Genomic DNA, 27,086 nt, shown 5'->3' on the forward strand with positions numbered 1-27,086 from the left:
GGATGATTTTTCACATAGGAGGCAATCTCTGGGTTTCTCAATTCTACCTCGTCAAACTCTCATTCCCATATACTACGAACATTTTAGCCGCAATTGCGCATTTTTTGCAATTTATACATTGTGTTTTCGTATGCGGCGTTAAACGTGCGACCATAAGCCAGCAATTTCTCACGTGCTTTATCAAAATATTTCGGGCAACCGTGCGTGTAACAACTCTCGTACTCGTATACAGTGCCTTTATGCTCTCTATTCAAAGGTGGTAAAAATCCGTCTGCTAGAAAACCTTCGGGTAATCAAAACTCTCGAGCGCGCCCCGCGTGAATGATTTCTCGACCACACTCGTTCGCACTGAACAAACATCTCTATATATTTTTGAGAATTTTTGTCACCTTGACGATAACCGCTAGCAGGTATAATAATTATAGTCTTATTGCATAAGAAATTTTTTCTGTACACAAGCGAGCGAGCACTTGCTATAGTAGTTGCTTCAACGAATGGACAGATTTTACCCACATTCAGAAATATTTCTCGAAAAGCAACACACGCGCGTCAAAAAATCTCCACATCCATATAGCAGTATTCTACTATTTCTTTTTGAAAATCGAAAACATAATCACGCCGAGTTTGGTTGTTGTACCACGCGTAGAACGGTTGTCGCTCTTTGATAGACATAGAACCAGGCGCCTAAAATCTTTCATCGGGCAGAGGGCCGACGTAACTTTCGTTCAAGCGCATGTGAAAATAATTTAGAATGTCAATAAATTTGGTACGGCCACATTGTAGGAAAACGATATTTTTTCCATTGAGCACGACACGAGGATTGGCATTTTCACACTCTTTGACTAAATACTTCAAAATAAACTGGGCATCAAAACCACTAGCATTGTGCGCGATGCATATAATACACTCAAACACCGATTTTTCACGGACGTATAATTCGATGAAATGCTCCATGATGTTTTCTCGAACGATGTGTTCGCGTATACCGCATGTGTCGCAGCGTATTTTCATATCATAGGCGCGTGTCAGACAGTCCGTACATAAATATTGAACAACGCACAGATTCGGAGTATGCAAACACGTATCCGTTCGCATTTTATACAGAGTATCTTGTTGTGTTTCAAAATAGTAAAACACGTAAAGGTACTATTTAGATTCTTTTAGCTGTTTTGGAGCGTGCACAATCTGCATGTAACACGCAGCGTTTGTGGAGTGCCGTGACCGACAAATTTTACAAAATAAAATACCACATTCGTGCTTTCCACGATGTACGTGTACGCGTTTCTGACATGGTTGACATATTTTCAACAAATGGCAAATTTTCTTATTTCGCTTTTTATACGATCCCACCGTTTTATGATTCTGAAAACAAGTATTTCCGAAAAAACTCCTAAAGCAGTCGTTGCACTTAATTATCTGAATGTCGTCATTTCTACAACTAGGTGTAACAAAACAACGCGGGTAACAAAATATCGCGTTGCACACTCGTCGATCAACGTACTGATACTTTTTATTACTACAACGGTCGCAAAAAAATTTACTTTTAGCAGCATCCGTTAAATTCAACATTGTATCAAAATGATGCGCGGCTGCATTGTGAGAAATATTAATGACTTTCGGAGATAGAAGATTGTATAACATAACGCGACCGTCGAAAAAAGGAGCCTCCCCAGAACCAAAAGTTTGACTATCGTACACGACTATCGCTATATTCTTTTGCACGTAATAGTATTGAAATTTTTGAATTTCGCAAAATCCACATCCAGCCGCCGGTATTGTAACGCCAGCTGCAACCGTTAACTCTAACGCACGCTCCTTTTGTAAGGCGCAACGATTGTCGCGTATTACAGTTCATGCTTTTTTGTCGTGTCAATCGCGTCTTCTTTTAAGTTAACAAAAGCCTCGCCAACAACTTATGCTCGCAGCAAGTACAAATTATCAGAGTTTTGAATGATGGAAATTAAAGACCGTTGACCCAGCACATTTATGCCAAAACTTTTCTTCTGACCAGCGCCAAGCGGCACCTCCGCGTACGTAGCTTCAATAGAAAAATTATCGTATATTTCGAAATTTTCATTGCTCCACGTTACTCCACTGACGAGAATCCATAAATCATCCACGAAAAAACTTGCGACTGCCCGTAGGGAAATACCAGCTGAACCGCGCGCGAAATTTTCACTATTTACCGTAACACCTATCAAACCACTACTCCTCGACATTGATACTAAATACGCGTGAATGTCGCGCATTACTAACTTAAGCCATAAAATAGGGTCAACATTTTTAGGCATAGTCTCTAACACACGCATGACTATTCGCAAACCATTTACACGAAATCTACGTACATAGTGATTACGCTCTTCTATGATGGCAAATCGAACACCTGGCCCTTGAATACCCATATTATTATCATTTTCTCTAACGCTACCCTCGACGCTATCGTTATCGCTGTGTACACGTTGCTCGTCGCCACTATGATGTAGAGCTGTCATTATCGCCACTTCGACGACTACGACGACGAGGTCGACGACGTACTTCTGATCCCCCGCCTATCTGTGTTGGCGTGTTTACAGCAGTACTTATGACACTTTCGGATAAGCCGAAATCGTTGACACGGTTCTGTATTTGAAACTCCGGCGATATCGAGGTACAACGGGCTGCTGCAATAATAGTTTTACAAAAAAAGTCTATTATTTTATATAGTCATTACATTTATTTATTTCTTTAAAAACACACATGCGCGAAGTAAAAAATGTTTTCTTTTGAATTCATTCTTCTGGTGGTCCATTAAAACTTTCATGAACACGGTCCAGTAAATCTACGATGTCCGGTGCCGTATACAGAGGAGAATTTTCGTCTTCAGACTGTTATACAACCATCGCAACTCTTGGGCTCTACGCACGTTGTATATACGATCAATATACACTTCTAAATTTAGCGCGTTGAACCGCTCTATAGAATCGGTGCCATTTTCGACTCGACTTATAACTTTTCTTAAAAAAAAGACCGAAAAAAAAAATGTTGTAGAAAACATCTTTTCCATCGTACCGATGATACGTCATTCGGGTCCGATCGCTCGGCCTCTGGGACTGGTCAAGAGTAAAAGTTTTGTATTGCCGATCTCTGAGCATTGTTTGTAGAGGCTGCCGCTGCTGCTGTAGCTGTGCTATTGGCAGGTTCATCGTCTTCGTCACTGCTTTCAGATACTGATCGTACATCAATAGCACACTGTACAGCTTCGTTTGTCACAGCATAATTACGATGAATCACACGTACCAAATCACCTCTAGCATATTACCGTTCGATAAAAGCCCGATTAGAAGCTTTGACATCTGGAGACGAAAAAAATCTTCTAAACACGACTCGTCAATCTCGTTATCAACACGTGGGGTCGAACACGCCTGCGGAGGCCCTATAGGGTACGACGGCGTTAAATCAGCGTCACCCACTCCACTACTTTCAAGCATCGCAAATCCGCTCAAAATTTCGGCTTGATGACCGTCGTTCAAACGCTCTGTCGCGGGAACAGGGGTTGCACACACTTGTAGCTGTGTCCTCGTCGGTATATGGCACAAGCGCTAATGGACCTAGTACACACTGGCGTGATCTCGGTACACTCATACCAGCACCGTCACCGTCACCGTCGTCATGGTCCAAATCGTAAGACAATCTACGTTTTGCAGATCGCAATATTACCCATCGACGTATAGTGTCGTCGTCGCTGTCATCACTCGAGGACAGAACGGTATTAATTTGCTTATCTTCATCGCCATTATCGTCATCGCGCGTTCCCCTTAGAAGATTTTCGCGCGCTGTAAAACATAATCTATGGGAAATGCCTTGATTTAAAAAAATAATATTACAAGGTTTAGTACTTACCAACATTATTCGTCGTATTCAGTCATTAAACACTACAAAGAAACCATCTGATGTAGATCACGTAGTAAAATAAATTCGGCAGCTGTGCGTACAGCCAAATGATTTCTACGAAATATCAAGCGATACAGACGAGCAATTTCACGAATAGTACAACAGTTAAGAATCCAGCGAAACACTCTTTTCAGATGTACGCAACTCATGCGTCTCAAGCGACGACGCCACTCTAAGACACTCTCCAGATAGCAATATGATTGGCGCTTAATCGCAACAAATCGACTACACGTATAATAATACCGCAAAACTTATTTTCAGTAGAGTTTTCCATTATGAAAGGTAAATGAAAGAGGTCATTTCCGTACACAGCCCTCATCAAAAGTTACACACAGTTCTCGCTGCGCTTCTCCTTTTATGTCCAATAGGAAAAATTGTTTAAAGTAAAAACCAATTTCTATAACGACCTACCGAAATCGCCACGTATATACAGAACTTATTTAGCTGCAATGCTAGCGCCACTGCGCCACTATCTCCTTGTATACTCATACGCGGGGGATGTCGTCCTCCATCGATATGCGATTGTAACGTACATATGCCGTTCTCTACAGATGATCATTCGTTAAGGCATTTGTATACATTCTGTGAAAGATTTTTCGGAAAACAGAAACATCCTGGCGTGGGCTTAAACAGCATGTTGCCACCTCAACAGCCGCACACATTAAGTATACAAAAATATACAGATGTCCCTTCGCCAGGATAACGCCGATATTATTTAAACCTACCGTTTTTTTCCCAAAGCACACAGCTTCTTGGAGATTAAAAGTTATTCTGCTACGCTGCCTTAATGGATGAAATTCAGTCAAGTTTTTCTCCAAACCATATAGTTCTACGCGTAGTTACACGTTCACACCTTAGGAAAAAAAAGTAGAAATTGCCTCTTTCGACAACGATTTAATCGATCAAGTGTGCGCTATGACGGACGCCCACTACGACCCGGAAGAGTTGGACATAATTCTGCACGAATTGCAGTCCAGGACTGCAACAGAGCCTGCTACTATTACCACTAGTAATGTGCCAGAGCGTGAAATATGTGCTACGTATTTCGATCCGGATATGATATGGGTGTTGACCGAAGCGATAGGCGATCAGTGCGAAGAAGTGAAAAATTCTCCGAGTAACGCCTCGGGTAAAGCGTTATTTACAGTGACCGACAGCGATAGTTTAGTGTTCGGCAATGATGTCACTAGTGCAGCATCTAATGTATGGTCTGAGCGAATTGACGATAATTTGTTCAAAGAATTATTCGAAACTCCAGCCGGCGGTGAGATCATGGAGATATCATCGCCTGCTTACGAGCGTCGTGAATCCGTACCACCATCAGCGGTGTAAACAGTGATAGTGCCGACGCCCATCTCGCCGCGTATGACGCAGAAATGTTTGGCCTCACGACTGCCGAAATACTTGCCCTGATTCCGTCGACTAATCGTGAAGCAGAGCAGCAGCAGCAGCAGCAGCAAGCGCAACAGCAGGAGCAACAACAGCAGCCGAAGTAACAACAGCAGGAGCAGCCCCAAGAATTGCAGATATTTCAAGATATTCTGCGCATAGATGAAGGTTTGAGCGACTATCTTCGGGCGCAGATCAAACGTACCGCGCCGACCGTGTCCAACGCACACAAGCATTTTGCACGTCCAGTTTGGAATTCTTGGAGCCCTTCAAGAAACTTGAACTAGTGCAAACGCTCCAGAGGACAATTAACAGGAGTGTATCGTGTATTAATACTGCAATAACGGATTCGTGCCTAAGAAAAGGCCACATGTTTATGTTCGCCTTAGCGCGAAAAATATTAGCTGAAAATGTCGCTATCTGCACTCCACCCTTGATGACGCTTTCGTCATCAAAATTCATCAATAGCATCCGCATCGTAACAGACGGATGTATTGATAAAACCAGACTATCACATGTGACAAGGATAGAGGCGTACATATTGTTGCACGACCTCTGAATGCTGCAAGTATCATGTACCGTATAGAAACTATAATTTGTTTATTTTTTTTCTTTCTATATAATTTGAGGGACCCAGCCTGGGTTATATCCTATAAAAAAAAAAAAAAAAAAAAAAATAACAAAATATTCGTCCGATAAAAAATTTTTCTTCTTACGTAAATTAAAAAATAAAAAATATCTACTGTAAATATTTACACTATTTCTACTGAGAAATATCATATATATTGTCACGGGGCAACTGGGCTTTAGCGCGAGAGCCGCGAAGATGCTGTCGCGTCAACGAGGGGGATTACTCCCTCTTTTTATCTCCGCACGGCTATCTCTCGATGATGCTAAAGTCGGCGACGGACGTTAGCCGTCAGTGCAATGCCGACTCCGTACTATGCAGCCGGGTTGCCTCGGTGTACAACTGCGCGGCGTGCCAAGCTCGCCGCGCTTTCTTGGCGTATAGAGTCTCCGGCCAGTCGCGCGTTCTGCAGCCACGCCGAGATGTAACCGGCTTTACTCTATCGGGTTCGTCGGAAGGACGCAACGGGAATACGGAATAAATACTCATGCATTCGTGTACAATTGAAAGATGGCTATATTCTTCAAGATGTTGGTACAATAGATCGCGCGTCGCGAGAGGACGAGTTCGCACTCGCGGCTCGTACTGGAGACGAGCCGATGACTCGGTGGCAGCGAGCCTTGGCTTCGGCGTCTGCAGCCAACTCGATAATATATACATTGTGCAATAGCTAAGGTGACGAACTTACAGTTTCGACGCGTGCGTTGGATGCTCGATCGCCGCGTATCTGTTGCTGCCGACGGGGAAAAGTCCTGGGTGGTCGGGAGGCGTCCCTCCTGGCTGAGCGATGCTGTGCTGGGGTACCCCGGGTGCTCGAGATGATGATAGCTCGGGTATGCTTTTTCAGCGGATCTCGGGTTGTCGCTGCTCTCTCTCGTCTCGTGTTCGTAGATAATCGCGTGTGATATACCGGTCAAAGGTCTCACACGTCTTGGTTGTACTCGCGCCTTTGCCTATCTGCCTATCTGCCCTCGCGCGCCGAGTCCGCGCGCGCTTCCCGAGTATCACCGAGCTGGCAACGTCGCATAACGCATGAAATGGTCGCGCGACGCGGCGAGCGCGCGAAATACGAATTCGCGTTCGCTCGTCACAATATATACCATATAAAATCACTGATCAAAATTCATAACATTTTACTATATAAATAAGTGTTTTTAGTCACTTTCCACGGCTTTGTGAAGGATTAATAAAAATATTCCTGTTTTTTGTTACAGTTGCGCAAAATATTCTGATCCATGCTTTCAGAAAGCTGCGCTGGAAAACGTAATGCATGTGGCATGGCGGCGCAAATCAGCGCGCTACAAGAGCGATCACTAGGACGCAACCGTTACCAGTAGGCTGTGGACGGTGTCGTTCAGCGACAACGTTTTCGATTGACTGATCACACGCAAAGATATGGCGAAAATCTTTACGCCCGTTAAGGTAAAAAATTTGGCGGATAGACATTTTGTCTACCAGCCAAAAGAAGACATAGAATAATGAACAAAATTATTATCTACATAAACTATGTATTACATATAGCCATTATATGTAAGTTATTTTTTAAGTTTTTTTTAACAAAAATAAAAAATACAGTTTACCGTTAATACCAAATAATGTTCGCAATTATGTTAAAGAGCCTCTTGCGTATACTATGTTTTTTTCTAAATAACCTTTTCAACAAATTTTTTCTTTAAAAAAATACATTTTATTATTATTTACGATCACACCTTTCCTTTATTCATTCCACAACAACCCTTCTTAAAAAAGAGATGCGAGAAAAGTGAAGCCGACTAAAACGAGATTTGATTGGCTGCTTTTAAAAGGACACGAAAATACAAAATCTAGAAAGTATTTACGAATTAAAATAGATTTCATTTTGACAAAGTTATTTATGATATAAAAGCAAATTGAATAAATAATAAAAAAATTAATATATAATTAATAAATTTTAATTTGATAGTCATTGAAAAAAATATTTTTAAATTGGGAAATTATAATCTCAAAACTTAAGACATGTCCAAAAAACATACAAATGAAAGTAGTCGCTCGCGCGAAGCACGAAAAATATCACTAGTTAATTAAAAGGACATATCTTAGCAACAGGTACGCCTTATCAGTCCCCCTCGAAAAAATCGATAATGGCCAACGCCATAACAGGCCCCCCGGCCGAGAGAGTGATAAGGAGACAGAGGGGGGGATGTACGCTATACCGGCCTAGACCCCGAAGCCGAGGGGAGGGGGGAAAATCAATAAAACCGGTCTCGCTATATGACCCTTCTTACTACTTTTGTTATTTAGATAAATGTCAAATTAATTGTATTTACACTAACAAATTGCGGTCTGAAAAAAAACTGTTATATAGGTTTTTGTCGTATTTTTCCGTAGAATCGATTAACGTTATCAGATTTGCAAAAAATTGACTTTTTTGGTAATTTGTTTAAATAATTTTTTATAAACAATTGCAAAAGACAAAAGAAAAAACATGGGTACTTTTTTTTCGTTATGCGTTCGTTATATCTGACGGTTACTGTAAAACCATACAACTTTTATTTTAAACTAATATCGATTTTCGGTCCAGATATAGGGGTTATTACAAACCCAAAATTGAAATGGGACACCCTGTACAATAGGTTAAGGTTAGAACAGTTCAGGATGATATTTATAAATATATCTGCTTAAAATGAGCGTCGTCAATGATGTGTGGTGCCTAATTCGATTTTTACAATTTGACGAGCAAAAAAATGAACTTCTTGGTCATTTCCAAAACGGAAGGACTCAACCCTCAGCATTCAGGTTTCACGTACGTTTTATTGCATATTTTTACTGAATTTCCTGCACTATTACAAGTCATGAAAGTTACTACAAAAAAATCGGCCCACCCTAATATATACATATATAGAAAAGAGGTAGTCTAGTCCGCATAAGTCCCTTTTCGCAAAGCAATCATCTCAAAATTATGCTCACGTCTGCATGATTCCGCAAAATTCAGAATAATTCCTCCTTCGTTTCCAATTTTGTCAACAGAAATCCTGATCTCCTGGTTTATATATATTGGCATTGTGCTCTGTGTGCGCCAGCGCGCGCGCGCGTTTGTGTGCGTTTGTGTGTGTTAAGGTGAGGAATGCCCTGGGGTCTTATACAAATATATGTGCGCTAACACTGCAACATGTCTCTCTCTCTATCTCTCTTTCTTTCTCTCTAGTTATGTTTCTCTCTTACCTCTAGACACAGAAGAGGTGACAAGAGAAAGAGAGAAAGTGAGAGAAAGGGAGAGAAGCTATCGACTATGATGCACACGACTTGCATCGTAGACGATAGCTCTGTGTTTAGAGCACGAAACCGCGGGTTCAATTCCCCATTGCATCAAAACTTATTTTACACTGCTCTCTAAGTATTGATGGAGGATGATTTGCACCTTATCGCTCTTCACCACCGGAGAGAGATAGAAAGAGAGCGAGAGACTGACGTCATCTTGCAAGTTACGTTATCTTTTCATCCATCTCTGATGTCTACTCCCCAGAGTATGGTGCGTCAAGACAGATCCAGGAGTATGGTGCGTCAAGACAGGCCTCACTCCATGCAGGAGTGGGGGTTTGTTTTGACGCGCCATAGCCCAGGGTATACTACTCAAATGTGCAAAAAAAAAAAAAAATTGTAGCTTCGTCTAGGTGCCAGGATAACTCCCTGATTGACGTACATCTTCCACAAGGAGAAGCATCGTATGTAAATCAAATGTGTCGATATAAAATCGAATCTTTTGTAGACGATATCCAGGTGCCAGGTTGTTTCCCTAATCAACAGGATATCATACACGAAAAAAAGCATCGTATATAATCCAAATTTACCGATAATAAATCATATCTTCTTGTAGACGATATCCAGGTGCCAGGATGACTCCCTGATCTACGGGACATCCTCTACAAGAAAGAGCATCTGATATAACCCCAAATGTACAAAACAAAAACCGTCTGTATATCATATTGTTTAAATAGTCCTTATCATGATTATCCTCAGCATCATCTGATCTGGACCACATCTGGAAATTTTCATTTAGCATTTTTATACATCTAAACTTGTACTATTAGTGTAAAAGAAATTATATTTTTCTGTTTAAAATAAGAGATAAGTATGTTTGTACGTACGTACGGACGTACACTACTTTGCTTATGTTTATTGTTAATGTTTGCAAAAACAAATTATTTAATAATTACAATTTCCGAGATAAATCTAGGTGTTTATATGCAAAGATTACAATCGATGTTGGAAAATTAATTTCTGTTGAATATTTTCACGAAATATTGGCATGTTTACTGAAAAAAAAGTTTTCCAAAATAAATAATTTTAATATTATGTAGATTTACGGTTATTTGATAATTTGGCAAGAACATAATTTACTAATAGTAAGAATGTTTAAAAAAACAAACGCAAAATTTGTTGTTTATTTTACAGAAAACCTGATATATCAAGCTGGAAATCAATTATTTTCTTTTTAAAGATAATAACTACTAAACAAAAATATAATATAAATTGTCATACTTGCAAATAGCTACTGCATCTTCCTTTACAAGCAAAACTTGGTATTGGTTTTGGTACGCATCCTGTATATTGCAAGACGTGTATAACAGGTGTTACTTCACATTCATCAATGTGTACGATTGCACTCAATCCATTGATAAATAATATAAACCACCCTAAAGAAATATTGAAATAGTTTGTAATAAAAAAATATTCTTTACATCTGTAATGTGCCATGTTTATAAGAATGCTCATTATCATATTGATACAGATGCATATGTGAAATAGTTTGTGTGTAAATCATAAAGTAACCGAAAATGCAATTTCTGTATAATGCGTACATGTAGGCTAAATCCTTTCTCACTGCTACGACTTCGTAGCGTGCTCTATCTGAACCTCCTCGCAAAAAAAGTGCAGCAAAGCTCTGTTGCACCGTCTTAACAGGCCATGAAAAAGCCAAAAAAACATTATGGACATCATGTTCTGATAGATTAAAACCATAACTCAGCTGAGTTTTATGAATCTGCCACGAGATAAACGTGTAGTGTAAGTTTAATCAAGGTATGTCGTGCAACCAAGGAGTTTTACAACAATTAGCTTGCGATACCCTGGTTGAATTAATAGCCCACTTAATAGCCAGTTTTTGGCACGGGATCTAAGAACTTGTTGTAATATGTATATACGTAAAATCGTGATATAATCTAGATGGTCACGCTATTTCCTGATTATTGACAATTTCGTGCAGCGAGACAAGCTCAAACAAACGCAAGCATACTGCGTTTACATACCTCGCGTGTATACTTATCGTATACACGCGAGTATAGTAGTATGTATGTATAGAGTATGTATAGAGTCAAAACATGATCTACTGTACATCTCTCTCTCTCTCTCTCTCTCTCTCTCTCTCTCTCTCTCTCTCTCTCTCTCTCTCTCTCTCTCTCTCTCGACTTCAAGACTCCGACGTGAGCAGACGTGCCGCTGACTAGTGGAATGTGCCACTTATTCAATATTACATTATAATCTCTTTATTATTAACCTCAGTATTATTATTATTCATGCACACCTTTGGACAGAACTGGACAGTTTTCTTTGCCATTTTTTAGGCAGAATGTGTAACATGGCAAACCAAGGTAAGGGAAAAACTCAGTTTTGATTATTCCGCGCTCATGTACTCTTAGCGTTTACCGATATTTCACGAATATCTTATCTTTCTGGACGCTAGGTGAATACGCTCGTGGTTAGCTTGATAGAGCATGCGATCCCAAAGAAGGATCTGCCAAACATAACCACTCGGAATTAGCGTTTGTCCGTACTAATTTTACTAATATTTTCACTTGTGTTCTGAAAGAGAATTAAGCAGGTTTTTAGGTCTTATGCATAAATAAATACATTCATTAATTTGGTAAATAATTATTCGAATAAAAGTGCTTTATTTATTTTGAAACCTAGCTATGCTATTCTAATTAAGAACTCAAAAGGAAATAAATTTAATGGTATGATTACGGAAATCTTCGGCGAAATCAGGAAAACCATCAGTATCGCTTGAAAAATAAGATGTTTTGCCCTAAACTCTGCGCTATCTTCAATAAATTAACATTTGTCCGTCTGAACTCTCGCGTCAAAGTGTGATAATTCTAAACTCTCGTATTGAGATTTAATAACAAACAAACGCAATTCTGATCACATATGAGTTTTGTTTAGAGAAACCCCGAAAATAAATCAAAGATGGATAGTAAGTTAATAACATCACTACCCCAAGCAAGTCAAGCCACAGACCACAGGCTCGCCACCAATTCCGATCGGGTGAATGCCCCGACGACATATTTTACGACAGTAGTTAGAAGGGCTGTATGGAGAGACCAGGTCCAGGCTGTTATAGCGCCGAAAGGGTGTATAGGGGAGCGGTCCTCTACCCTTCCACTTCTGGGTGCATAAGGAAGAAGCTAGTTTGTTATAGCGTAAGAGGGGAAATGTCTAATGGTGTTTTTCCCCTCCCGGCCTGTAAGGTGTATGCGGTATTTTCCCCTCTCTGATAGAGATATGCGGATGTTACTCTATATGACTAGTCTCTTATAGAGGACGTATCACCTTTGAGTGATGATGCGTGTGACCATTATGACTTGCTTTGAATTTTCTTTTGTACTACGTAAGAAATATTTTTGATAGCCCTGAAAAGGGCCGATTGTTTATATAAAATAAATTAAAATCTTTTGTATACCTTTGTTTCTGGCGCTTACTTAATTTCTCTACGTATGATTTAAAAATTAAATCGAAAAAAGTTAATTTAATAATATTATTAATATTATAATTATATAAAAATAGAAAAAAATAAAATATAAAAGTTATTTCATTTAGTTAGTGTAGTTATGTTACATTAGTGAAAAAACATATTTTCTATTTATCAGCTGCTCTTGATCGATTGGAGTCAAAATACTTTTTATATCCTCCGGGCTAATAAAGTTGAAAAAAAAAACAGATCCCGGTATTGCATACTGCATAGCCGCTTGTCGAAGCCAAATAGATCCGCGGCATCTTCGTCTAACTTGGCGTTTTTTCAAGGTCACGCCAAATGTGTCACGTTTTTCTTCGCGGCTTCCTTAAACCATTCCCCAGCGAATTTCTCACAGCTAAAAATGTACACTTATTTTAAAAAAAATTTAAACAGCGGATGCCTTGAAGCCGTTAATAAAGCAATTTGATCTATTGAGAAACAAATATCCGCTCCGAATACAGTAACGAATTTTAACTTCTAACGTTAGAAAATTGAGCGCGTGCGGCGTGCGTTGAATTTAACTAGTAATAAAAAAGTTCCTACTTGCAGCACACCGTAAGCATGCACAGATTGTACATAATCCTGATGGCATCTTATCTTGTCAGGCGCGGTCCACGTGCCCGTGACACAAATCCGTCCGATGCCACTCGTATGCTGCTTATGAATTCCTTTGACGATAGCTGCATTAACGGTGGGGTAATGATGGCGGCATTTTCTTCTAATATTTTGCGACCTATCGCAAAGGAAAACCGATTTTGCCTATTTATATTTGCACTTGTTAATGCTGCGTTAATTTTTTTCACACATCTGTTTACAGTTTTTGTTAGTTCGTGCACTAGGCCTAATTTTACAAATGGCTCACTAAAACAATCACTCGCGATATCGAATGTCCATGCGAGGTTGAGTCGTTTTTCGCTCCATTGCCTTGCTACTACACGCAGGGTCATTCGGCGGCCCGCTATGACTATCAAGCGAGCTGTCTATGTCGTCCAAAAGATTTTGCATATCTTCTGGACTTATCGCGCACTATTCTCTATCCGTGAAAGGCTGGCATGTAATTCTTGGACATTTTCATGCCGCACATGTGCTTCCGCGAGTTTCGCACTATTATTAAATAGCGGTAGATTATTTTAAATAGCTGCCATAGGGTTTATCGTGGCCGCTTTACTCTTACTGAAATGTTGCAAAAACATTGTGCACTCATCGCCTGATAACGCACTATTATAATAGCACTTTGACACATTTTTCGACGTCTCGGTATTTTCCGTATTCACCGCGCACGCTTCAACCGATGTTTGTTTGTTATTCGAGTACTATTGCCTTGATCTCCTCGGAAATTATCTCCACGAACACTTTGTTGTCTAGAACGTTGTCGAGAAAATCCATATTGCAAGAAGCGCGAACATCTTGACGCGGTAAAGAAAATTTTGGGACTGTAGGAAAACTCAGCCGACGAATGGCTTTTATAATCGCGTGTTTCTCTGCAGTGTCTTAAAAAAAAACGGGGTCTGAAAATTTGGCGAGCATTCCCAATGCGCTTGATGGTACACCTTCTTAAAATCCGGGTGACATTTGTACGTAGCATATGCCGTGCAAGGATGACCCATGCTGCTCCGCTTTGCGCTGTAAGGTCAAGCTGTAGAGCATTTTCACATGACATAATTTGTTACAGCAAACCGATTGTGCGATCATGTAAAGGATGATAAGCGGATGAAAGGGTATATGTTTTTCACTTGCATTTCCGTTCCTTATTGTTAGTTATTAACAATTTATTGAAAATAGAAATATCTACAAAATGAGAGGTCGAACGCCTCAATCGGATAATTAAATTCTGAGATAATTCGGAAAAATTGAAATATTAGGCGTTTTTTTGAAATTTCATAGCTCCGTCATTTTTTGAGCTGGAGCGCTAAAATTTGGAGAATAAGTACCGACATCCAGTGATAGTGCTTACGAGCACACCGCCTCCAACAGCGACTTCTTCGTGGATATTGGAGCCGACATCATCATCATCATCACTCCCTGGAGGTTTGCGTAGAAACTTAAGTTCGCGTGCGAAGAACTCTTTGTCGACTAAGCGCGGTCGTTTCGTGACAAGCAGAAGGTTAAAGAGCACAAGCAGAGAAAGGTTAGAATCTAGTAGTGAAATTGAGTCGCATGAGGACGATTTTGAGAGTTTGGGCGGTACTGCATCAAGCGGTAGGGAGAGAGATGTTGAAGTTCTTAAAAGAACATGTAGAGGAGTAAACGGTTTTAATAAACAAAATTCTTTCGGTACGTCGCTGATTTTCGGATGAGTATTTTCGGGGTAAACTTTCAGATGATTTAACTTCAAATTTTGCTACAAACGAACGATCAAATCGACAAATTCGAGTTAGATACGCAAGTAATTATAATTCAAATTTTCATGATTCCGAATATTTAAATAGTACTAGCGATGAACGACACGGCAGTAGTCGAAATTCTGATTCTGTTTGTTGCGAGCGATCGGGTGCGAATTTAGAGGAGCGTTTAGCTAAAGCAATTTAGAAGGGTCTTGTGTCAGCCTGGCAAACAGGTATTGTAAGCGGCAATGCGACATTGGTCAATAGAATGACAGCGGTAAAATAGTTACAGCGTTATATGGGAGAACCACTTGATTGGAGTAGATTTAAGCAGTCTTTTGAATTAGCTACTAAATTAGGAAATTATTCAGACCGGGAAAACGTGTTAAGATTATTCGATACGTTGTCTGGCGAAGCTCGCCAGGCAGTTAAGCCTTTATTTATGACAGGTCAAAAGAAATTATGGACACTTTAGAAATGCGATTTGGAAATTCTAAATTAATTGTAACTAAGATTTTAGATGATATTAGGTTATTACCGAGTGTAGAAAAGAGAAAGATAGGATTGATAGAATTTGCGACTAAATTAAGAAATTTGGTTTTGCCGATAAAATCGCAAAAGAATGGCAGGGGATACTTAGACAGCCCTGAACTCGTAGATTGCTTGATTAAAAAATTATCTAGTTCAATGGCTTATAAATTTACTGATTATGCTGTCGCGGAAGCACGGAAAAATTTGGAAATGCCGAGATTAGAAAAACTTGCTCAATATGTCTATAAAGAGGCACAGAAACATATCCTTGCGAATACGAGGTCAAAGGCTGATAAGAATTCTCAGTGCTAGTCATAGTTCAAGTAAATGTGAATGGGGAAATGATCGATCACTGTGCGATTGAGGCAGGAATTTGAACGTGTTTATTCCACGAATGGTTATTATTTTTTATCGTAAATTATATTATATGAAAAGCAAGTTCCTTCGGTAAACAAGTTGCACAGAAGGCTTTAGAGGCGCTGGGCAACCGGATTTATTAAATATATATTTTTTAATGCACATTAAGCTTACGATGTGCTATGTGATAATTTAAACATGGTTTTAGTTACGCAAAATCTTAAGAGGCGCACGTTTTTTAAAAAGAAGGTTTCACAGAGGTTGATAGTTTTTTCACGTTCATTAATTTTTTGGCATATGGGGGGAGTGAAGGAATGACTGATGTATTCGTTCACGAGAAGGAAAAATTATGCAATCTTGAGAAGGAAATTGTGAAATAAATAGCGCTAAGCGGAGGTCCCAATGAAAATGGAAGATAGAATTGATTTTGGAAAATCATGTAGAGGTTAATGTGAAAAAGCGGAATAATTTTTAGAGTATTTTTTCGGTGATGACGGTTCGGCAAACGGCCAATGGGGTCATTAAAAGACCTAAGAGAGTTAGTTAAATTTGTGCAGGTACAAACACGGCAGAGTTTGTACGAAGGGAGGATGTTCTCGACGTACGGGCGCGGATCGAAGTGAGAGCAAAGATCGGCGGACAAGTGCTCCAGCGCGTCATGCAAAATGTCGTGTAGGCCTCGTGGTATGTGTGGCCACTTGAATACTTGAGTATTTTTCTCTCCCTCGGGTGGATACACCCGGTAATTGGAGAGACCGCGAGGCGAGGAAAAGCCAAGATTTTCCTGCGCGGACGTGATTAGGCTAAAACAAGCGAAGGTTGTTGGGAGCATGTTGTCCGGATCGACTGCCATGAAGTGAAAGCATGGAGTCATTGTTCTACGCTTCGGTCAAGCGGACGTGCGGATGAGAGTTTCAGTTATTGTTAGATTTATAGTTTACAACGAGTTGGCGTGCGTTTAGGCTAAGATATTTTTTTATGTATGCGCTCTGTTCCTGGCGTAGGTTTTTCTCTTAAGAGTTTTTTCCTGCGTCGCGGGCGAAAGCCTAAGTGAATGCGGGAACAGAGGAGGGACGAAATATGAAGACGGCTACGACTGCGGAGCACGTGCGTGTTCGAGAAAAGAAGGTCTTTGTCCGCGGCGCGGCGTTTACGGCCCGGCGCTGCACACGGCGCGAGGTCAGGTTCCGAGCGGCGAGAGCGCACGCGTCACCGTGTTTACTCAGCGCCGGGCGCGGAGTCGGGTCCGAATTTTCTATAGCTTTTCAAGGAGGGAAAATTTCGAGATTTAGATGCATCGGCATTTGGTGATTCAAATCGGCGGACGAGACCCGGGAAGGGAAACTCGAGTTTTGGGGACTTTGCAGGAGCGAGCGTCGCCCTGCGTGCTCTGCAGGGTCAGTCGGGACCGTGATACGAAGCTGAGTGCTTCTTCTTGTATTTTTTGTTCAAATATAGCTTGTGCATTTTCTAATTAAATATTTAGAGTTTTTATTTTAGTTTGCCTTCTAATTGTAGTAATATTTTGTCCCTTTGTTATTTCAATTTAATCGATTTTTTTAGCTTGATTGCATTTTTTATTAAGTTAAATAAATTTTGGTCATTTTTATTAAAGGCGCGAACTCCGAGCGCATCACTGCTCCGGTGAGCAGCCACAGCAGCGGTGGTGGTGGTGGCGGCGGCGGCGGCTCAGGGGTACGACGTATACGTCGTAGAAATAACACTAATGACGATTTGACTAGCCGTACCAGCAGCAGCAGCAACAGCGGTAGCAGGCTCCGCGTAAGCATCACTGCCGCCAGCGATGAAGAAAATTTGCATCGCGATAGTGTTAATAACGGTACTGTGCGTAGTGACTACAGTATGCACACCGACGATGACGACGACGACGACGACAGGTAAGGCGCATACAGTGTTAATGACAGTAACAAGAGTGCTGTAAAAAACGAGTATACGACAAGTGTTCGGGGTCCTAGTTTCCGTTTCGCTATCGTAGAAGAGCAGAATCACTACGTTAGCAGATTTCGCTTAAACGGTGTACGCATAATCATGCATTTGTTACAGCCAGCGTCGGAAAATTTTGACCCTATTTTATGGTTGGAACTCGTAATACGCGACATTTACGCGTATTTAGTATCTAAGACCTCTAATAGTGATTTGATAGGAGTAACGATTAATAGTGAAAATTTCGCTCGTGGTTCTGCAGGTATATCGCTTTGACCAGACGCAAATTTTTTCGTAGACGATTTGTGGATGCTCGTTAGCGGTGTTTTGTGTATAATACGGCATTTGCAATGTAAAAATAGGGAAGACCCTTTGAGTCTCGTAGCGACCCTCGTAAATGTGGCCCATGTGTTTAAGATTACGGGTGAGCGTACTAGAATTTGGCGCGTCTTGGTTCACGCGCTCGTCTTCGCCGCATAGACGACAGAGCGTGCTTCTCTTCATCTAAAACCCGGTTTTGGAGTTAGTTTTCGCCGCATAGAAGACAGAGAATTTTCGTTTTCGTTGCGAGCTCGCAAGACGTACTACTATTCGATGCAAAGGTTTCTTAGCGAGCTAGTCATCGCGGCAATCTTGGTTTTCGTGCGATCATTCGTTACAAGTCGTGAAATGAGCTAGAGTTCGCAGTTAGCTGAGTGGTGGTGGAATTCATCTTAAAGTACCTGGTAGAAAAACATGAAAACGCGAATCCTCGAGTCGTGCTCAACGGAAAATCGTTCTATACAGTATGGACGGACGAAATTTATCGATAGTTTGAATTATTTTCACATGCGATTAAGAGCATTACCCGAAACTTTTGGTTTGCCACTGTGCGCGAAAAAGGGTATTTTCTGCATTTATTTAACATTCTCGAAAATAAAAATTACGTCGGGCCTCTACCCGATGAGCAATTTTACGCACCCGATTTAATGTCGGTCAAAGAACGAAAAGTGTTCTACGAGTGGTACAGCAAAACTACGCGTGATTACATATTCGATTTTCAAAAAGAAATGGTAGAGTACTGTCGAATGAACGTTGAGATTTTACGACACGCGTGTATGGCTTTTCGAGAAATATTTCTCAATGTAGGTACAATTTGTCCTTTTGCTGAAGCGACTACTATAGTGAGCGCGAGTTCGATTGTATACAGAAAAATTTCCTTCCCGAAAAAACCATCGGTATTATACCTACTACAGGATATCGGCGTGGTGACAAACACTATCAAAAATCTTTGGAGTGGCTAGTTCAGAGCGAACAAGAGATCGGTCAAGAACTCATTTATGCTTGGAGGGTTTGAGAGTTTCGACTACCCAAGGGTTTTCTCGTAGACGGTTTTTTATCATCTTTGACCGAGGACTGTAAGGAAGGGTATAGTATTCGAGTACAAGCGCTGTTATACACACGGCTGTCCAAAATGCTTCGATAGAGCACGTGAAAAAACTTCAATTTATGGTCGCACGATTAATGAGGCGTTCGAAAATACAAGATTGTAGATACGACGTTAGCAGCATATGGGAATGCAAGTTTGACGAGATAAAATCGCGAAGTCCTAAAATCGTGGCATACGTAAAATCATCTATTAATGAGTCGAATAACTTTAAACCTACGTGATGCATTTTCGGCGGTCTCACAAAAAACATTATCCCTTTTTATAAAATCAAAGAAGGCGGAAAAATCAAATATACAGACATTTGTTCTCTGTATCCATACATTTGTAAACGCGGAAAATTTCCGATCGGACATCAGCGTATTTTAGTGGGCGGAAAGTGTCGCGAATGCACCGGTGAAGATTACAATAATCTCTATAGTGTCGAGGGCTTAGTCAAGTCTAGAGTATTGCTAACGCGAAATCTGTACATGCCGCTTCTACCTGTTAAAATGTACAATCGTCTACGCTGCACTCTTTGCCGCTCTTTTTGCGAGGAAGCGCGCACCAGTGATTGTAATTACGAACATATATCATATTGGAGCGCGAATTTACGGGTGTTTGGGTGTCCGATGAGCTACGCAAAGCCGTTGACCTCTGGTAAGATACACGTTATTTGGCAGTACGACACTACGTGGTTCGATGGAACAAAAGGGGGTCTCTTTGCCGAGTACGTAAACTTATTTTTAAAAATGAAACAAGAATCATCCTCGTGGCCTAGCTGGTAAGTCGACAAGGAGAAGAGCGCTATTTAGCCGAGTACGAGCAAACCGAGGGTATTGTACTAGACCGTGAAAAAATTACGAATACCCCGGGGTTACGCGCTGCAGCCAAACTCTGTTTAAATAGTTTATGGGGCAAATTTGGGCAGCTGACAAACATGAAACAAACAAGTATTATTAACGAGCGCGAAAAGTTGCTGCAACTGTTATTTTCAAGCGATAAAGAGGTTTTCGACATCTGACTGGTCAACGATGAAATCCTGTATGTAAATTGGCAATTTACAGAGAAGACGCTGTAATATCCTCACCTTATACGAATGTTGTCATTGCCGCGTACACAACAGCGCAGGCACGACTCGTACAGTACAGTTACTTGGAAAAACTTGGGGAGCGCTTACTTTACTAAGATACGGACTCGTTTTTGTAAAAAATGAAAACGATCCAGACGAATATGAGCCTCCGATAGGTAATTTTTTGGGTGCTATGACTGATGAATTAAGGAGTTATGGATATGGTACGTACATTGAAACTATGATGTCCGCGGCGCCCAAATTTTACGTTTTTTGAGCAATTACACCGAATGGTAACACTGTAGAATATTGTAAAGTTAAAGACATACGACTAAATAATTGTAATTCTCTAAAGATAAACCATCAAGGTAAATTTTACATCGATAAGGCGTATAATTATGCATGACGTTGTGACTCGCGATGAATTCAAAACTTGCAGCACTGTTCTGAAGAAAAGACGATATATTTCGAAAAATTGTTTTCTTCCTATTGGTTATAAAAAAATCATCCATCCTAATGTGTATGTACATTGATAAATATGTGAAAAAAATCCTACCAATGCTTTTTATTTATAAACTTGAAATATATATAATACTAGAAAAAAGAAATAATTATCTTGGTTCATTTAATAGCAGCTGATTACCGCGAGCGATAAGCTCATTACCGCGTATGATAAGCTAAAACCTGCGTCCACGCAGTTTAAGCTAATCTCGCGGGAAAGCAGCTGATGACGAGGCACGCAATAAGCTAAACAGTGCGTGCCTATACCGAGACCCCCGCCGCTGCCACCGCGGGGGTCGCCAGGAATAAAACTAGAAAACGCTGTTTATTTTTTTCAATATCAATTATGGATATTCGCTGGAAACATTCATTTACGTGCATCGTATCGGGGCCGACGATGTGTGGAAAAACGTATTCGTAAAACGCTTCCTTGCTAATCTACACGACATGTGTAACATGCGCTTCGACCGTGTCCTATTTTACTACGGTGAATGACAGGAGTCGTATCGAAATGAATTTAAAATACTTGATAATCAAAGTATCGAGTTTCACGAAGGCTTACCACAGCCCAGCGACTATTCCAATGATAATGATAAAAAAAGTAGTTGATTCTCGATGACTTGATGCACGAATCCTCGAGTAGCGTGGTACTCGATTTATTTCTACGTGGCTGTCATCACCAAAATATATCAACTATTTATCTGTGTCAAAATCTTTTTTACAAGGTCTCGAATCAGCGTGATTTATCGCTCAATTCGAATTACATCATACTCTTCAAGAACCCTCGAGGTCGTGCTTAAATACAGTACTTGGCGCGGCAAGTCTATCCGGTGGATCCTAAATTTTTTCAAGACGAATACATGGATGCGTGCAGTCAGCCACACAGCTACCTGCCCCTGGATATGAAGCAAGATACACTGGACGAGTTTTGTTTCCGTACGCGTATTTTTCCCGATGATCTGCCGCAATATGCTTACGTACCGCGCAAAAGTCGACAAATTATAAATATTAAAGAGGGCGAGCGATGCTTATGAAAATCAGCCTCGCAGTAGCGATAGCTAAACAAACATCGCGCAGCGATCCACGCATCGTTTGCGGAAAACATTTTTCAAAGAAGCACGTCGCGCTCCTGAACGCTCTTTGTCACGTAAACGCTCAATAGCGTGACGCACTGTTACGTACAGCCAATAAAAATCTTCTAAAAAGCTCAAAGTTTTCACAGCGTTGTAGAAATCAAGGAAAACTCAAAGCGTCGGCTAAAGAAGCACAAACAAGTCTTGCGAAAACTCATTGATGTACCGTCGTCGTCAGGTGCAGGCAATAAACAAACTTGAAAGCGTAAAAAACGTGATATAATTTAGAGCGGTGGTTTTTTCGTACCTCTGATTCTCGAGCCGCTCATCAGTACGATTTTTTAAAAAATTTTACACTAACGACTTGGAGCACGCGCGAAAAATTGTTATTGTACCAAAGGCGATGGCTGAGCGTTGACAAAACATCACGCAACCTACATCAGCGCACCCGCAACAGCAGCAGCCGACGCCTCCGTCATTACCGTCCAAGGGTAGTGTACAAACATCCGGGGATAATTTATCACGATTAGACGCAGAAATGTACGAGATTCTTAATTCAAAAAAATTTATCAAAAAATTCTAAAAAAATACCGAAATCCGGATATCAGAGCGGCCGTAGTTAAGCGCGTCAATCGCACACTAAAAGAGCGTATGTAGAGGTATTTTACCCATCGCAACATCAAACGCTACATTGACGTGATGCAGAAAATTGTCGATGCATACAACAACACGATTCACATCTACAAATATGCGGCCTGCTGACGTTAACCTCCGCAAAACGTACAAAGCCGGCGCCAACGTTGAACAAGAGCGCCACGCCCAAGAAAGAAAGCACTCGATACAGTTTGAAAATAGGGTCAATGACTACGTGCATATCGAGGAAGAAAAGATGAAATCAGTCAGTCTGTTTGTAAGAAAATTAAGACGTTCAACAACCTGCCGGGAATCGTCATGCAACAGACGACATTCGAAGGTCTATGCGCCTACAGATCGTTGATTGATCAACGTCTCGATTTTTTGAAAACTTTAGTCGGCAAGGTGAATCGTACGTACTACTACATTCTCGAATATCTGAAGATCGCACTGGAAGCTGAAGAACCGCAAAACCTTAAGAGCATTTTATTCGATTACAAGAGTTTTAAGCAGTTCAACTGTCTGCCAATCCTACTGCTAAAAGTGTCATCACTCCCAACTCCACTGAAGTCCGTTCTACGCCGATATGTGTAGAGGTCTAAAACTGCTTTAAACGTTAGCATAAAATTAATTCCAACGAGACAATCCATCGGTAATTCGGACACGATTGCCGCCCAAATTAATTTATCGATACCTTCTACCTTGTACGGTAGCCACACTGATCCCGACACTCTTGTTTTACTCCCGTTCGCTAGTCTGGCCATCTGTCCAGGGGTCGGTATCAGCTGTCTGCCAAGCGCGTTTGCTATTTTCGAGTCGACCAGCCTCATGCATAAGCGAGACTCTCCGTTGTCACACACCGCTCGTAGGCGGAAACCGCCTACGTTGGCTTGTACCCACCAGCGCTTTTCTTGCTCGTTGTCTTCGTCATACTTTTTGTTGCTTCTGTTTTCTCTAAAATATTCTCTATGACGTCGTCCGAGCTGTGGCTATTAGTGGCGTCTGCTTGAATAAATGTTGTCTTTATTTGATTTGCTTCCTCCGTGCTCTGCATTGCGCCAGCTGTAGCTCTGGCGAGCTGCAGTCCGCCCGTTGCTCTGCTCACAAGGAAGGGTCCCCAGGTGTACCTCACCGATTTTGATTATTTTGTGATATGTTGTAGTACTCAAGGAAATATTCGACACGTATTTTTTCTTACATGCTAACTCGTCAATTTAAGGGGTGAAAATCACCCCTGAAGGTTACCCTCAAAAACAGGTTTTTTCTAATATCTCAAAAAACTATTTGGAGTTTTTAAATAAAACTAACGCCAAATTCTTTATTACAAAAAGACGCTACTATAGACAACTTTTACCCCGAAGGGTGTCAACCCCTATTATTTTTAGGGGTAAATGTGCAGTTTTTTGCTATTTTTTCAATATAAAATTGCACTATTATCAAAAAAATAAAAAATTAAAATTGACGTGTTTCGAGATTTACGAAGAAAAAACTTTTTTTTTGATTGTTTACCCTTGAGGTTATTATTTAATTTTATCCTTAAATAAAAAATTATTTTTAAATATTTTAATTTATTTGCAGATTTATACATTTATTGTATATTTTTTACTTTTTAATAAAACAACATTGAGGTTTGAAATAAGTTTAAATTTTAAGTTTAATAAATTATTTGTCAAGATTCTATTATTCGCTACCAATAATTGTAGAGATGTTGAGTAATAATATTCACAGCGGATTATTGCAAAATCTAGTGTAATAAACTTTATTTTGAATACATTCTACAAACTTAAAATATTACAATTATTTAGAACATGCAATTTATGTGCAATACATTGGTTATTTAAAATTGCATAATTTTCTTAATTGTTATCAAAGATCACAAGTAGAATAATGACAATAATAATGATAATCATCAAGGAAGTTTTTCAAACACAAAGATTTTTACACCATAAACATCGAACAATTGGGACATTAGAGCACCTTGCAATTTTACAAAGAATATGAGATTGTGGTCTAAAAGCAAAATTTACTTGATTTTCAAAATTATCAGGATGTACATACGTGTAACCACTTTTATACCATGAATATTTAAACTATTTATTATCTCGGAGAAGATAGTTGATTGTGCACTAAAGATTGAAGTTTAATGATATTGTTTCTCAAATGAAGATTCAATTCTTCATTTATCAGTATCACGCTATCCGAAAAGTGTCTTACATAAATTTTCCGAACCCTAAATCCAAAAACATCTAGTGGTTGTATTTTGCCTGTAGTTCTTTTTGAAATTATTTTTAAAGTTATTTCTTTAGTAGTAGGCTTTACTTCTTTTACGGCTGAAGGACAGTGCCCAGTCCATGAGTCTACCAAAAGTACATTTGATAAACCAACATTCGGAAAATATACTTCTTTGAACCATGTTTTAAAATGATCTAAAATCAGACGAATTTCATATTTTAGTCATTTTTAATAGAATACTAATTAAAACAAGAAAATGATCACTAATAATACACAGGATGCCTTCTGAATCCAAAATAGTATCATAATTATTCAAATACACCTAATATGAAATAATACCGAAGTTAATTTTCTTGATATAGAAGCCATTGCATAAATGTTAGCTGGTCTGAACAACTCTTGTGATACAACTGGCCCAAATTCACCAGTTTTTTCTTTGAGAAAGATAGAAAGAGGTGAAAGAAGTCTATCATCACCAGATATTGTTGGTTGTTTTGTTTAGCTATGAGTCGTAGAAGCTACAAATTGCACCACATCAGTGTCATATAATAAGATTATGTTCTTTAAGTAGTCGGACATCATCCTTCTTATATATAAGGACACATCCTGCTTCCGGAGTGCTTTGTGTATTTCACTCTATCTGACCAAATAGAATGCATTTTTTAGACATCCAATGTAACTATGGCGCAATACTTCTTTTTTTCTTCATTCTATCTTTTCCCCTCTATCGCTGATTGTGCAGTATCAGTCACTAGACTAACTGCGTCCAGGGTTGAACGCTTCATTCTGAAGCCATATTGGTGTTCCGCTTATCCACCTTTTCCTTCTATGAAATGATCCGTTCTGACGCAGATAATGCGTTCCAGGATCTTGCCTGGGGTATCCAGCATGCAGAGTGGTCTGTATGATGAGGACTCCTGGGTGGTTTCTTTCCTTTTGGCAGAAGCACTAGTCGCTGTTTTTTCCAGTTTGTGGGGAACGTTCCCTCTTCTAAATATGTATTGTACAAGTCTACAAAGACCTCTAGATAAGCGTGAATGGCATGCTTCGATGCAATATTTGAAATGCCATCCGGCCCTGGGGCCTTGTTGTTTCCTACCCTTCTGCAGGCGGCCAGCAATTCCTCAATCGTGATCTATGTGATAGCCTCTCTATTCACACTTCTTTCGATGACACTTGGCTCTTCCAGTTGTCTGAAGAATAGTGTAGACACTAATCAGTGTAATAGTTTCGGGCATTTTAGTAGAGCCACGTAACTTCCTTTAATCTTCTTTATTACTATTTTATATGATCGACCCCAAGAATCTTGTTCGACCTCGTCCTGTAATTCCTTAAAGCACCGTCGTTTGTTTTCGTGGATTTTCTTCTTAAAACTTCTTTTAGCGCCCTTCATTTTTTGTCCGCGGGCATCTACTATTTCCTTGCCTATACCAGTTTTATAGTATTTCTTCCTTGCCCATTGTTCTCGTCTTTTGGTCTAGTGGCACTCGCTACGTGCACTCGCAATCTCTTTGTCCCACCAGTATACCTGTGGTCGTTTACTGTATGCCACTTTTCGAGGCATAGCAGCGTCACATTCTTGGGTTATGTTTACCGTTACCTGCTCCGCCTTGATGTTTGCCGTTTCAGACAGTTGCATTTCTTCTAGTGCTAATAGGGAACATCTCCTCATCATAATCCTTCGTTTATCGACTAACGCTATTGGTCGTTGTACTCACGCTGGGTCCCTGTTTTGATATTCCCACCTCCATTATTATGGCCTGGTGATCACCATGTGTGTAGTGCTTAATAACTGTCCATGAATCAACTGAGCCAATAAGGCTGCTGCTAACAAACGTCAGGTCAACAATAGACCCTGCGTCTCCTTTTTTAAATGTGTGGGTGCATCCTTGGTTAATTAGGACCACATCCAGGAGAGCGAATGCTTCCAAGAGTACTCGACCTTTGTGGTTAGTCCTTATGCTGTCCCACTCCACAGCCCACGCATTGAAGTCGCCTGCAAGTAGTACCGGTTTCCTCCCTACTGCGTCTTGTATGAGCTGATCTAGCAGTTATTCGAACTGCTTGATTTGAACGTAAGGTAAAACGTAGCAGCTGTAAACAGTAGCACCTGCTACCTCAGCTTGTATAAATCCTTCCTTGCGGGTCTTCATTTTTTCACGGAATGCAACGTTTCCACATGCCAATATCGCTGCTCTACCCGTAGTGTCCATTTTCCACAATGGTTCGTCTAGATCCTTATATTGTTCGCATACAATAGCTACGTCTACCTCATTTTCGCGGAAATACTGGTTAAGT

At 40.3% G+C, this 27,086-nt stretch overlaps 2 protein-coding genes across 2 annotated transcripts in view; one reads left to right on the plus strand and one right to left on the minus strand.

Annotated features, from left to right (window-relative positions):
• Positions 1 to 27,086, minus strand: part of Burs (burscon alpha subuinit) — a 213,802-nt gene that overhangs the window by 101,995 nt on the left and 84,721 nt on the right. The window contains 1 exon segment of the mRNA NM_001162380.1: positions 10,466 to 10,620. Coding sequence (NP_001155852.1) covers positions 10,466 to 10,620 — 155 coding nt within the window.
• The window catches only part of LOC100116079 (regucalcin), a 405,396-nt gene continuing 389,866 nt past the window's right edge, over positions 11,557 to 27,086 (plus strand). Inside the window, exon 1 of the mRNA XM_031925976.2 lies at positions 11,557 to 11,574. The gene's annotated coding sequence lies outside the window, so the exon portion shown is untranslated. The remainder of the gene's footprint in view (positions 11,575 to 27,086) is intronic.

The sequence above is a fragment of the Nasonia vitripennis genome (genome assembly GCF_009193385.2).
Source record: "Nasonia vitripennis strain AsymCx chromosome 1 unlocalized genomic scaffold, Nvit_psr_1.1 chr1_random0002, whole genome shotgun sequence".
Taxonomy (NCBI): domain Eukaryota; kingdom Metazoa; phylum Arthropoda; class Insecta; order Hymenoptera; family Pteromalidae; genus Nasonia; species Nasonia vitripennis.